This window comes from Pleuronectes platessa, chromosome 12 (genome assembly GCF_947347685.1).
Source record: "Pleuronectes platessa chromosome 12, fPlePla1.1, whole genome shotgun sequence".
Classification (NCBI taxonomy): Eukaryota; Metazoa; Chordata; class Actinopteri; order Pleuronectiformes; family Pleuronectidae; genus Pleuronectes; species Pleuronectes platessa.
This window is the reverse complement of record NC_070637.1, coordinates 23954164-23967863: the sequence shown is the minus strand read 5'-3', so window position 1 is coordinate 23967863 and position 13700 is coordinate 23954164. Positions and strand designations below refer to the sequence as shown.

The following is a 13700-nucleotide window of genomic DNA, read 5'->3' as shown; positions in this document are numbered from 1 at the left end:
TTTTTTCACAAAAATGTGTTTTTTGCATTTAAATGTAAATTTTCTTGTTTTGAACTTAATCAACTATTGTGTCAAAACAAATTGAATCAGGTAGAAAAACTTATATCATACATGTTGGTGAACTTCCAACATATAAAACCATGTGGTTGATGCTAGCTGAAGATTAGCCTGAATTGCTAAGAGATGTTGTTTTTCTAAAACGGTGGCTTCGGGGTAAAGTGAGACATGAAGCACAATTTAAGTTAAGTCTTAGCCATATTTTAGTATAATATTACATTATATATGTTTTATTTTTAATGTCATAAACATTGTAGAAAAGCCATCATTCCAAGAAACTACACCAGGAAGACAACCTGGGGCCAAACACCCCTCGCAGAGATGGAGAGTGCAGCCGCTGAGGTCATGCAAGAAAAGAAGTCCTTAAGAAAAGCTAGAAGGGATAGAAATATCAAAAGATTCATAAAGAAAAAAGAGAAAGGAAAGTATAATCAGTAGCCTGGGGGGCAGTAGCTGAGGCAAAGAGAATATTCACAGATGAGATGGAGGAGGAGCCAAACACTTGAAACAACTAGCTGACCAGTTCCATGGCCTTGCTCCAGTTAAGTGCCGTGAACTGGCATTTGAATACGCAGAGAAAAACAATATCCCTGTCCCTGCCAATTGGACAGAGAAACAATGTGCAGGTAAGCTAGGGCGTGCAAGAGATCACATGAATCATAATAATCATAAATGTGCTTAATTGACCAATCCCCATGATTCTGTTACTAGTCCGATATTAGTTTTGGAATGTGTGGTTGTCAATCTAGCTGTCAGGATTTTAACTATTACAACACGTGTTGTTATGGTAGTTTTAAAGTGGAAAAAGTAAGTGGACCACTTTACACCATAGCTTGGGTGAAGTGGGACACAAGACCACTTTTTTAAAAACAATCATATTTTCTCTGCCCTTTGTCCTGAAGACATTCTGATCATTTCCATTGCTAGGAAACATCCTGAATTAATTGGAAATGTGTAAATTTGACTGATATATCATTTTAGCTCCTCTAGAGGGGAGCAAATGTAAGAAATGTCCCACATTACCCCGCTCTCCCCTACCATCTATTAATAACTAAACACATGATCCTCGGTTCGTCTCCTAAATCATCCGAATGAATATAAAATGAAACAAATGAAAGTGAACTAGTTCAGTTCTGGAACGGAGAACTTAATTCAAAATTTAAAAATATTATATATGAATGTGAACTAGTTCATTTTCATCTGCATGAACAGAACTTTAAACTAGTTCATTTTAAGTGTAAACCGGTCCAACACTGAGTATAACTGTGTACATTACTTTATACTTATAACTTTATAAGCTGTGTTATCAAATATATTTTGCGGCTCCAGAAATTTTTTGGGGAAGAGGAGAAATGGTTCTTTTGATAGTAAAGGTTGCTGACCCCTTATCTAGACAAATCATTGTTCAGGTCACAGAAGGTCGATGTCATACTAAAGTCTGATGATCAACCACAGTTTACAATTACTAACATTTACTTTCAAATATTAATGAAAACTCTAACAGACAGTTAGAACACCATTGTTCTCTCTTTCATCATCTGTAAGTAGTAGAAAGTCAAAGTCCAATTCAGGTCACCTCATGTGACACATCCCCAACCTTTTAAAAGAAAAACAGACTTAGTCTTTTTAAACTTCTGCTTTAATAAAATAAAATACTTTCTATCATTGCTGCACCATACATTGTTTTTCCCTTTTGTTTAACCAGCAGATCACCACAACAAAGAATTCCTCTTCTCCCGTTTCCTCGGTTCCTCCACAGAGGCAGAGGAGGATGAAGAGCTGGAGGCAGAAATTCAGGAATCATTTTGGGTCCTGGTCCAATTCGGGCTCTAGAAAGAAAATAACACAATAAGAACATTCATTTATCCTATTTTACTGTTTGTGTTGTGCAGTGAAAGGGACATTTCCTTCCGGGACCTGACACTACGGTGGCCCTGAGGGGAAAAACACACTAATATTTCCCAAAGCACTACAGGGACTGACTCTCTCTCCCTCCTTGTCTCTCTCACCGGTGAAGGTGAACTGAAGGAAGCTGCTCAGGTCTCCTCCTCCATAAAGTCTCTGGAGCTTTGCTGTCTCCTCTGACAGGTGACGCTCATAATCGGACTCCTCCTCCACTGGTCCTCCACTCGACCTGAGAGGAGACAACAGGATCCATAGCTGTTCTTGTACGGTTTTAACAAAGTGGTACAATTACTTATTTAACATTTAAATAAGCAGGACATCTACATCCTACATTTTCTCTCTCCGAGACTGATCTGATCAAATTCAAATAATTTAATATTATTATAAAATATATGATACAAAAGTTATTTTGTGTGTTTACCTGTGCAGGTTGTTGTATTCTCTGATCTTCTCCAGGAAAAGTCTCTGGACTCGATCCAACTCTGAACCACACACGTGAAAACATTCAAGTTAAAAACGTCTGTTCAAGGATCAAATTACTTAGATAGACACAAGTATAAGTTGCACTGAATATAAAACTGTGTGTCATGTCTGTGTGTTCAGATTTAATATTTGATTCAAACTAACTAGTACTTCTATCTTCCAACATTTCATCTTTACTTCTCCCGATAGTTAAACTTACCTTCTGTGAGTCAATCTAGACCAGGGGTCAGCAAACCGCGGCTCTGGAGCTCAGGAAGTGTTGGAACAATCAGTGACCACACGGTGGAGCCAGAGGAGAAGACATCTGCAGATTCATTTAGATTTCATTGGATTAATGGAAGCTTGGAACTGCAGGTGGCGCTAGAGGACAAGATAGAAGTCACCAAAGTCATGAGCAGAAGTCCTGATGAATAAAATCCTAAATGTGTCACATACAGAAAGATAGCACACAGATTTATAACAATACATTTAAAAAAAACATTAAATGTGCCAGAACAGTAGATGAAGTAAAGTTTCATAAAATTATGTTCAAATACAAAATAGTACCAGATATAAAATACAAATCCTCTTCTTCATCCTGAGGTATTTGTTTGTCTTTCTGTCTCAGACAGCATTTCCTTCTTTTCATGGTTCGTGTTCTCATCACTTTCTTCATTGTCTGAGCTGTAAACAAAGTTAAGAAAATTCAGAGAGACTGAAATCTTAATCTCCTGGATTTTTATTCTTCATCAGTCATAAACACAAACTGCAGAAGATGTGAAACTATCAAACATCAGGACATTTTATTTTTCTCTTAATCTTATTGAATTCATTGAACTACTTTTTCTATATCATGCATTTCTTTGTGCTTTTGCTTTTGCTCCACAAACATGAAACAAACGTCTCCTCCAGGAAATGACAGAAATAACAGGTGAAATTATCTGAGACGTTCACAGACACATCTGCTTCATGTTTACTGATATAGAAACTTTCATTTTACAGAATGAACGATGCTAATAGATGTTACATTTGACCTAAATACAAATTTTTTGAATTTGTGTTATTAATAATACAGTTCATGTTTAAACTGTAAGATATCAAGTCACAGTCTCGAGGCGACAACGACCTGAAAACTTTGATTCATCGTTAAAAACACAAAAGTATTTGACCTGAGAAACAAAAAGACTCCTGTATTTCAACCGAAGCTGCGTCGCGTGAACTTTCCGATCAGAGGTCAACAACTAAACTACACTCACCTGAACATCTATAAAACTAAATGAATAAATGATTCAACGTGAGACATCTCTAAAATGTTATTATCTTTAATTCCTCCTTGCACCCCCACGCTCCAACTCGTCTCTTAAAGACAGAAATCAGACGGAGACACTTTCCCGTCCTCATTTCCACACTCAGTCTTGTAATATCCTGTAGTTTTCTCAATCATCAGATAAAAACTCTTTTCTCTTCTCACTCCTCTGCTGCTGAAGCCTCGAAACACTTTAAGAACAAATGACATAAATAAATATTCTCATTTAAGAAATGTTCGTAAGTTAGACAGATGTCTCACTCTGCTCCGGTTTCCCTCAAACATGCGTTGAGGGAGAGAAAGAGGTTAAATGTAACCTGAACCTGAGCTAAACACAAACTTAAACTCACCTAAACGTCATCAGGTCTCGACAAAATAACACAAACGGTTCAACACAACAGGCCCAACATGTCCACTGGCTTCAGGACATCATCTCTGAGACACTTTCTGTCCCTTGTCTCTGCTGTGAACCTCCCATCATCAGTTATTTCCCAGCATGCTGCTGTTCCCAGAGGCCTGCTACAGTCTCCCCCTGGTGGTTGTTCTGAGGTGGTGGTCAAGAACGTACAACAAGAATCTTCATCTACGTTTTGTATAAAACGTCCTCGGGTCAGTTTTCTATTAAATATGGTAAAATGTTTATTAAACAGTTTCCTCAGAGACTTAAAGATGCTCTGCTCTTCATCGACTCTTCTTCATATTGTAAATGTCTCATTCACATTTCTTCTGGTTGTTCCCATTATGTCAAACTGGTGATTTTGTTCTTTTACCTGCACCAAGGACGAGATGTTTCCACCAGTTTGTTTGAAGAGGAAAGAAAAGCTGAGTCATGATTCCAGTGAAGTCGGTGGAAGGATGTTTATTGAGCATTAAAGCAGAGACAAGTAGAAACAGAACTTTTCTCTCTGAGATGTTTTTCTTCTCGTTACATCTGGTTTGTCACAGAGGAAATTATCCATGTGTTTGATTCATAGACTGAATATAAAGGCTTTGACTGGGATGTGCTGCTGTTATACTGCAGCGCCACCTGTGGGTCAAAAGTAGAAAAGCCACCACTGCTCTGCACCTGATGCAAAAATGAAAACGTCCCATTTTGGAGTCCAGAGTTTTGATCTTTTGTGTCAAAGACAAAACTCTGATTTTAAACTCAAAGTGATTTGATTGTGTTTAACTTTGTGTTGAACTAAAACAATTTGTGACGTGAATCCAGGAACTTTAAGATCATAAACAAACATATACACAGAATGTGGTTAAACACACATGGAGACACACTGAGGGACAAAGGTGGAAAATAACTTTTAAAAAACTCATATATGCGACTCTTTACAGAGGGTTTTTCTGTTATTCTGTCAATGTCAATTTAATAAACACATTCTTCATGTTAATAAACACAGTTGGTGTGGAGGGCTATCTAGTGGTGAAGTTACATATTACAACAACACATTACGATTCCTCTGGAGCTCTGTCTCCACTCTGCCTCCCAGCAGCAAGGCCCAGTCAGAGACGCTCTACACACAAGCTGCTGCTGCTTCAGCCTCTGGATCCTCAGGACACAGCTCAGCCTCCGTCCACACACACTGTCCTCTTCACACTCAGCTTCACTAAAACCTCCCCCACCTGTTGAGAGAAGAAGACATCAGTGTCACAGAGACTCACTTCATCAGCTGTGAGTCAGTGATGCAGCACATCCAGTAGAAAGAGCAGCAGGGACTTCAGTCCTGTTCAGAGGTGGAGCAGCTTCCTCTCTGCTTCATGTTCACATGTTGGAATGAACACGCTAAGAGCTCAGTGTGTGTCCTCTGCATGTCAAAGTGCAGAGTGGACACCTGAGAGGTGGATTTACTGGAGGTTTTGAAGACGGGAAAGTGGCGATGCAGACGTGAGGTGTTGAACTGAAGCAGATTATTGATCCAACTCATCATTTACATTAAAACCAACAGCTTAGTTTTGCTTGGGCGAGGTATCTGCTCCACAATAACCTTTTAATTAAAAAATATATAAAACAACTATCAGCAAATTACGGTAAGATTCCAATTAACAGCAGAGTTACAGAGCCGAGTCATTGTGCGTGTATCATCAAATCACTGCAGCGAACGTGACTGTGCCAGCAGGTGCACAGAGCGCACTGGAGATCACTTACATGAAATTAAGAAACTTTCCAAATAATATCACAGAGGAGGTGAGGATCCACTGATGTGAGGGAATCGGTCCAATGCTCTAAATAAATAAATACTGCCCTGACAGTGGTGCGGGGATAGGTGCGATGTGTACCTGCGAAGTGGAAGGATGAGGAAGAATGGAGGGTTCAGTGATGTCTGATCAGCTGATATAGATTTTATTGATCTATGATTTTGAGGACACTCACTGACTCTGAGGACAAACACTGTCTCACTGTCTCTGAGGATAAACACTGTCTCACTGTCTCTGAGGACACACACTGTGATGAAACCTCTGACATCACTTCTCAATAGAAACACATGGACCTGTCTCCAGGAAGCTGACTGAGTGCATCTGGTGTTTTGGTGACAGGATGAGTCTGGAGAGATTGAGATGTTCTGGGTGAGTTAGAGATCAACTGAACCAACCAGACGTTGATTTAAATTTCCCTTATCCGTCCCTTTAAGGAGAGTGTGCACCACACAACAGTGTAGAGTCACTGTGGTCAGTGGGCGGAGCTTCTATACGGGATGATCTCCAACTTAACCTGGAGCAGGTTAGCCGTTCATCAGAAGTTACCATGGTGATTTACCTCGTTAAGAAGTGGACGAGCTTCGTAGGACTGAAAAAACTAAACCTGAAGTTAACCTGATAACCACAAATCCTGCTTGGTAGCACAGACCCTGGATCTGTGATACTGACTGTGTTTAGTAAAATACTGATGAAAGCAGCGTGGACTGACTCCAACCATCTACTGACCTCAGAGTCTTCAGTCGACAGGTTGAACTCTGCTTTAGATCAAGCAGCTCCTTCACTGCTGAGTACTGCAGGTCGTTATCACTCAGATCCAGTTCTCTCAGATGAGAGGGGTTTGACCTCAGAGCTGAAGCCAGAGAAGAACAGCTGATCTCTGACAGACTGCAGCTCCTCAACCTGGATAAAGAATAAAACTTAACTGTAAATTAAACCCAGTTCATGTGTGAAAATAACGAACACATATTCATGTCAGCACAGACTCATAACATGAAAGATAAATATCAAATCAGACATGTTGAACTAAAAACGAGTCCTGATTCAGTACAAATAGATTATTTGGACCCGGTCTCTGTCCTGCAGATCAGTTTAGGAAATCCAGAACTAAACTCAGTGTTTTAATAAGTAGCTGAATATTCAAAACGTGAAAGATTAATTAATGAATGGATTCCAGTTATGTATGAAGGGGAATTATGTTAAATTAGAATTAAATAAGATAAATTGTGTATAAAGGCTGTTTTATAGATATGATATTTAAAAAAGTGAATCAGTGTGAGCTGACTTCAGAGTCTCCAGTTGACAGGTTGGACTCTGGAGGAAACCACACAGCTCCTCCACTGCTGAGTCCTGCAGCTTGTTTCCATTCAGAACCAGTTCTCTCAGATGAGAGGGGTTTGACCTCAGAGCTGAAGCCAGAGAAGAACAGCTGATCTCTGACAGTCTGCAGCTCCTCAACCTGGATAAAGAATAAAACTTAAATGTAAATAAAACTGAGTTCATGTGTGAAAATAAAGGACTTTGACTAAACATCACTGTCTCTGTTTTCAGACCTGAAGACTGAGTCAAGTTGTTCTGGACATTTTCTGGAACTTTTCCTGCAGCCTCCTAATAAAGTTTCTGAGTGAGTCCATGTGAGAATAGAGCAGGTGAATGTCCAGAGGATTCACAGAGAGCGAGTGGACGTGTTGATGAGGTTTATAACACGTGAAGGACGTGAAGCTGGAAGAACTCAAATATCTCAGGATGAAGAAGAGGAGCCGTACACGTAGAAGACGAAGACGTCAACTTGGAAACACGAGGAGATTCCAGAGCTTTTGGTGATGAGGGCCGACGCCGGTGTGGATGAGCTGTAAACAACAACACTGATCTTTCCACAGCAGGATTTATACGTCATGTCCGGCCTCCTGCTGCTCCACCCGTTCTTCATATGTGAAAGTCAAACTCCAGAAAATGTCCAGACACTATTTTACAGAGTTCATGACTGAAAACAGCTTGAAAGTCCTCGTGTCCTCGGGGTTCAGTTGTTTGTAATATGTAACTTCACCACTAGATGTCTCTAGATATCTTTCTGGACATGTTCAGGAGTCTTACACATGAACAAATGGACTACATTCACATGTACGACACCTGGAGACGTCACTAACTCCTTCACAGTGAACCTGTAACTTAACATAACTTAACATAACCATAGTTATCATGGAGATATGTGTTTTGGCTCCGCCCCTCGTCTGAATGCTCCCACATGTTCCTGTTGCTGTGAACGAGTCGGACCCGGACAATCTCCTGCTGCTGCTTCAGCTCCAGAAAATGTCCGACCCACTTGTCAGAACATGTTCCACAGTTGATGTGTGAAAGGGCGAGCAGTTCTATGATCATGTTTTCTTGAAGTGGTGATGATCTGAGCAGCAGTTGGACCAGTTGAAAGTGGTGCAGGGAGCCTGAGGAACACGTGTGTACAGGGCGGGACAGAGATCTAGTGGTGAAAAGATAAAGGCATGGACGACCCCGTGTAAGTCCTGAAACCAGAGGAAGGGTTTCATGTTGGAAATGAACCCAAAGTGGAAGAAACAGGGCTGAAGAACTTGGTCCTAAAAATAAAAAGAATCAAATATAATCAACTTGGACTCTGGACCCTGATCCCAGTCCCAGAACACCAACGCAGCACGCTGTCATGTGGTCAGTCCACAGGACCACCGGGACAAGTCCTGGTTAGCTACCACAGAAACATTACATGTACACATTGTCCAGCATTGGATTGTTTCTCTGTCAGTAAAACTTCAGTCACATTGAGCCCGACTCGGTCCTCAGCTCTCATTCTACAAACATCTCTCAGCTCAGTGTCAGTGTTCACTGTTAGGAACACATGTTCTGACCTTTGACCTTAAAGCTCCAGTGTGGAAGATTCAGGTGAAAGGATCCATTGTTAGAAACTGAAGAGAAAAGAATCCTAGAGATGTTTTCACGAGTTTCATCTGAATTGTACCAACTGTTGTTTACTTTACTTTAGAATGAGCCATTTATATTTAAATACTTTATATTGACAGACTTTAGAATTAAATACTTTATATTTAAATATATACATTATATTTAGACTGAACCTTTAACATTAAAACATGATGTCTGACCTCAGAGTCTCCAGTCGACAGGTTGGACTCTGTAGAAAACCACACAGCTCCTTCACTGATGAGTCCTGCAGCTTGTTTTGACTCAGATCCAGTTCTCTCAGATGAGAGGGGTTTGACCTCAGAGCTGAAGCCAGAGAAGAACAGCTGATCTCTGACAGACTGCAGCTCATCAACCTGGATAAAGAAATATGAATATTAGAATGTGTCCTCCTGTTGTTGTGGATCGTCATCATGTCAACACAGACTCTCAACATACTGCTGACCTCAGTTCAGTCTGTGACATCACTCTCTCTGTTTTCAGACCTGAAGTCTGAGTCAAGTTGTTCTGGACATTTTCTGGCACTTTTCCTGCAGCCTCCTAATAAAGTTTCTGAGTGAGTCCATGTGAGAATAGAGCAGGTGAATGTCCAGAGGATTCACAGAGAGCGAGTGGACGTGTTGATGAGGTTTATAACACGTGAAGGACGTGAAGCTGGAAGAACTCAAATATCTCAGGATGAAGAAGAGGAGCCGTACACGTAGAAGACGAAGACGTCAACTTGGAAACACGAGGAGATTCCAGAGCTTTTGGTGATGAGGGCCGACGCCTGTGTGGATGAGCTGTAAACAACAACACTGATCTTTCCACAGCAGGATTTATACGTCATGTCCGGCCTCCTGCTGCTCCACCTGTTCTTCATATGTGAAAGTCAAACTCCAGAAAATGTCCAGACACTATTTTACAGAGTTCATGACTGAAAACAGCTTGAAAGTCCTCGTGTCCTCGGGGTTCAGTTGTTTGTAATATGTAACTTCACCACTAGATGTCTCTAGATATCTTTCTGGACATGTTCAGGAGTCTTACACATGAACAAATGGACTACGTTCACATGTACGACACCTGGAGACGTCACTAACTCCTTCACAGTGAACCTGTAACTTAACATAACTTAACATAACCATAGTTATCATGGAGATATGTGTTTTGGCTCCGCCCCTCGTCTGAATGCTCCCACATGTTCCTGTTGCTGTGAACGAGTCGGACCCGGACAATCTCCTGCTGCTGCTTCAGCTCCAGAACATGTCCGACCCACTTGTCAGAACATGTTCCACAGTTGATGTGTGAAAGGGCGAGCAGTTCTATGATCATGTTTTCTTGAAGTGGTGATGATCTGAGCAGCAGTTTGACCAGTTGAAAGTGGTGCAGGGAGCCTGAGGAACACGTGTGTACAGGGCGGGACAGAGATCTAGTGGTGAAAAGATAAAAGGCCTGGACGACCCCGTGTAAGTCCTGAAACCAGAGGAAGGGTTTCATGTTGGAAATGAACCCAAAGTAAAAGAAACAGGGCTGAAGAACTTGGTCCTAAAAATAAAAAGAATCAAATATAATCAACTTGGACTCTGGACCCTGAGCCCAGTCCCAGAACACCAACGCAGCACGCTGTCATGTGGTCAGTCCACAGGACCACCGGGACAAGTCCTGGGGTCTCATTTAAAACCGTTGCGTACGCACAAAACGGGGCCTGAAACATGCGTATGCCACTGCTCACGCCAACGTCGGCATTTATAAAAACGAACTTGACGGGAAAATGTGCGTATTTCTTAGCAATCTCTGACCCATGCGTATGAACGTTTTGGAGACGGGAAAGTGGCGAAGCAGATGTGAGGTGTTGAACTGAAGCAGATTATTGATCCACTTCATCATTTACATTAAAACCAAAAGCTTAGTTTTGCTCGCGCGACATATCTGCTCCACACAAGCCTTTTAATTTAAAAAATAAATAAAACAACTTAAAGCAAATTACGTTCAGATTCGATTTAACACCGGAGTTAAGAAGCCGAGTCATGAATAGTTTTTCATAATATCTTCTAACACTGTGCGTGTATCATCAAATCGCTGCAGTGAACGTGACTGTGCCATCAGGTACACAGAGCGCACTGGAGATCACTTACAAGAAATGAAGAAACTTTCCCAATAATATCCCAGGGGGTGTGAGGGAATCGATCCGATGTTCTAAATAAATAAATACTGCCGTGACAGTGGTGCGGGATTCTGCGCGATGTGTGCACGTGAATGGAAGGACGAGGAGGAAGCGAGGGTTCAGCGATTTCTGATCTCACACATTGTGTTATCAACAGCAGCAGCGGCAGAGTATCAGTGTGTTTTCTTTATTAGTGACATCACTGCTGTCCCATGAAGTCGCTTTTCACCTCACTAACAAACACCTCGATGTCTGCGTTAGAAAGTTTCGCTTCCTCTTCTCATCGCTTGATGATTACATGTACACATTGTTCAGCATTGGATTGTTTCTCTGTCAGTAAAACTTCAGTCACATTGAGCCTGACTCGGTCCTCAGCGCTCATTCTACAAACATCTCTCAGCTCAGTATCAGTGTTCACTGTTAGGAACACATGTTCTGACCTTTGACCTTAAAGCTCCAGTGTGGAAGATTCAGGTGAAAGGATCCATTGTTAGAAACTGAAGAGAAAAGAATCCAAGAGATGTTTTCACTAGCTTCATCTGAATTGTACCAACTGTTGTTTTCTGTACTTTAGAATGAGCCATTTATATTTAAATACTTTATATTTAAATACTTTATATTGACATACTTTATATTTACTTATTGTATACTTAAATACTTTATAAATAAATACTATATATTTAAGTACTTTATATTTACAGACTTTAGAATAAAATACTTTATATTTAAGTATATACATTATATTTAGACTGAACCTTTAAAATTAAAACATGATGTCTGACCTCAGAGTCTCCAGTCGACAGGTTGGACTCTGTAGAAAACCACACAGCTCCTCCACTGATGAGTCCTGCAGGTCGTTTCCACTCAGAGCCAGTTCTCTCAGATGAGAGGGGTTTGACTTCAGAGCTGAAGCCAGAGAAGAACAGCTGATCTCTGACAGTCTGCATCTCTCCAACCTGGATAAAGAAATATGAATATTAAAATGTGTCCTCCTGTTGTTGTGGATCGTCATCATGTCAACACAGACTCTCAACATGCTGCTGACCACAGTCCAGTCTGTGACCTGAAGATAAATATCAGATCAGACATGTTGGACCATTGTTTCATTCATCAGCTTCTTCTCTGTGTGTTGGTCACTGAGCAGGTTTGTGTAATTAAACACTGTTTAAAGTAGGGATGGCTCCTGACAGTCACTTCCTGTTTGTTTCTATACTTATCAACTGTCCAAAGTGTTTCAATAAGAATGTGTCTTATTTTGAAAACCTGAGGAGGACGAGTGCTCGGCCTCAGTCCACATGTTATTTACTGACACTTTCTTAGTGATCAGGAGCAGGTGAGTGCAGGTGAATGGAGTTGATGAGGTGGACGTGACTGACAGGCTGGGTTAGTGACAGATGACTGAGGGACAGTGAGCAGAGCAGAACTGAGACAATTTAAATAAATAATGACCGAATAAGAAAGAAAGTCTGAAAAGTGAAGAAGGATTTAAGGACCTCAGAGTCAACTGGTTATCATGGAGATATGTGTTTTGGCTCCGCCCCTCGTCTGAATGTTCCCACATGTTCCTGTTGCTGTGAACGAGTCGGACTCGGACAATCTCCTGCTGCTGCTTCAGCTCCAGAAAATGTCCGACCCACTTGTCAGAACATGTTCCACAGTTGATGTGTGAAAGGGCGAGCAGTTCTATGATCATGTTTTCTTGAAGTGGTGATGATCTGAGCAGCAGTTTGACCAGTTGAAAGTGGTGCAGGGAGCCTGAGGAACACGTGTGTACAGGGCGGGATAGAGATCTAGTGGTGAAAAGATAAAGTCATGGACGACCCCGTGTAAGTCCTGAAACCAGAGGAAGGGTTTCATGTTGGAAATTAACCCAAAGTGGAAGAAACAGGGCTGAAGAACATGGTCCTAAAAATAAAAGGAATAAAATATAATCAACTTGGACTCTGGACCCTGAGCCCAGTCCCAGAACACCACCACAGCACGCTGTCATGTGGTCAGTCCACAGGACCACCGGGACAAGTCCTGGTTAGCTTCCACAGAAACATTACATGTACACATTGTCCAGCATTGGATTGTTTCTCTGTCAGTAAAACTTCAGTCACATTGAGCCTGACTCGGTCCTCAGCGCTCATTCTACAAACATCTCTCAGCTCAGTATCAGTGTTCACTGTTAGGAACACATGTTCTGACCTTTGACCTTGAAGCTCCAGTGTGGAAGATTCAGGTGAAAGGATCCATTGTTAGAAACTGAAGAGAAAAGAATCCTAGAGATGTTTTCACGAGTTTCATCTGAATTGTACCAACTGTTGTTTACTTTACTTTAGAATGAGCCATTTATATTTAAATACTTTATATTTAAATACTTTATATTGACATACTTTATATTTACATATTGTATACTTAAATACTTTAAATTGACATACTTTATATTTACATATTGTATACTTACATACTTTATAAATAAATACTATATATTTAACTACTTTATATTGACAGACTTTAGAATAAAATACTTTTTATTTAAATATATACATTATATTTAGACGGAACCTTTAACATTAAAACATGATGTCTGACCTCAGATTCTCCAGTCGACAGGTTGGACTCTGTAGAAAACCACACAGCTCCTCCACTGATGAGTCTTGCAGGTTGTTGTCAGTCAGAACCAGTTTTCTCAGATGAGAGGGGTTTGAC

The 13700-nt window shown here is 40.8% G+C and overlaps 1 protein-coding gene across 1 annotated transcript in view; it reads right to left on the bottom strand.

The window, feature by feature from the left end:
* LOC128453930 (protein NLRC5) overlaps positions 1 to 13700 on the bottom strand; it is a 359511-nt gene that overhangs the window by 34034 nt on the left and 311777 nt on the right. The window contains exons 24-25 of the mRNA XM_053437070.1: positions 11789 to 11962; positions 9046 to 9219 (exon numbers count right to left, since the gene is read on the bottom strand). Of these exons, the coding sequence (XP_053293045.1) occupies positions 9046 to 9219; positions 11789 to 11962 (348 nt within the window). The remainder of the gene's footprint in view (positions 1 to 9045; positions 9220 to 11788; positions 11963 to 13700) is intronic.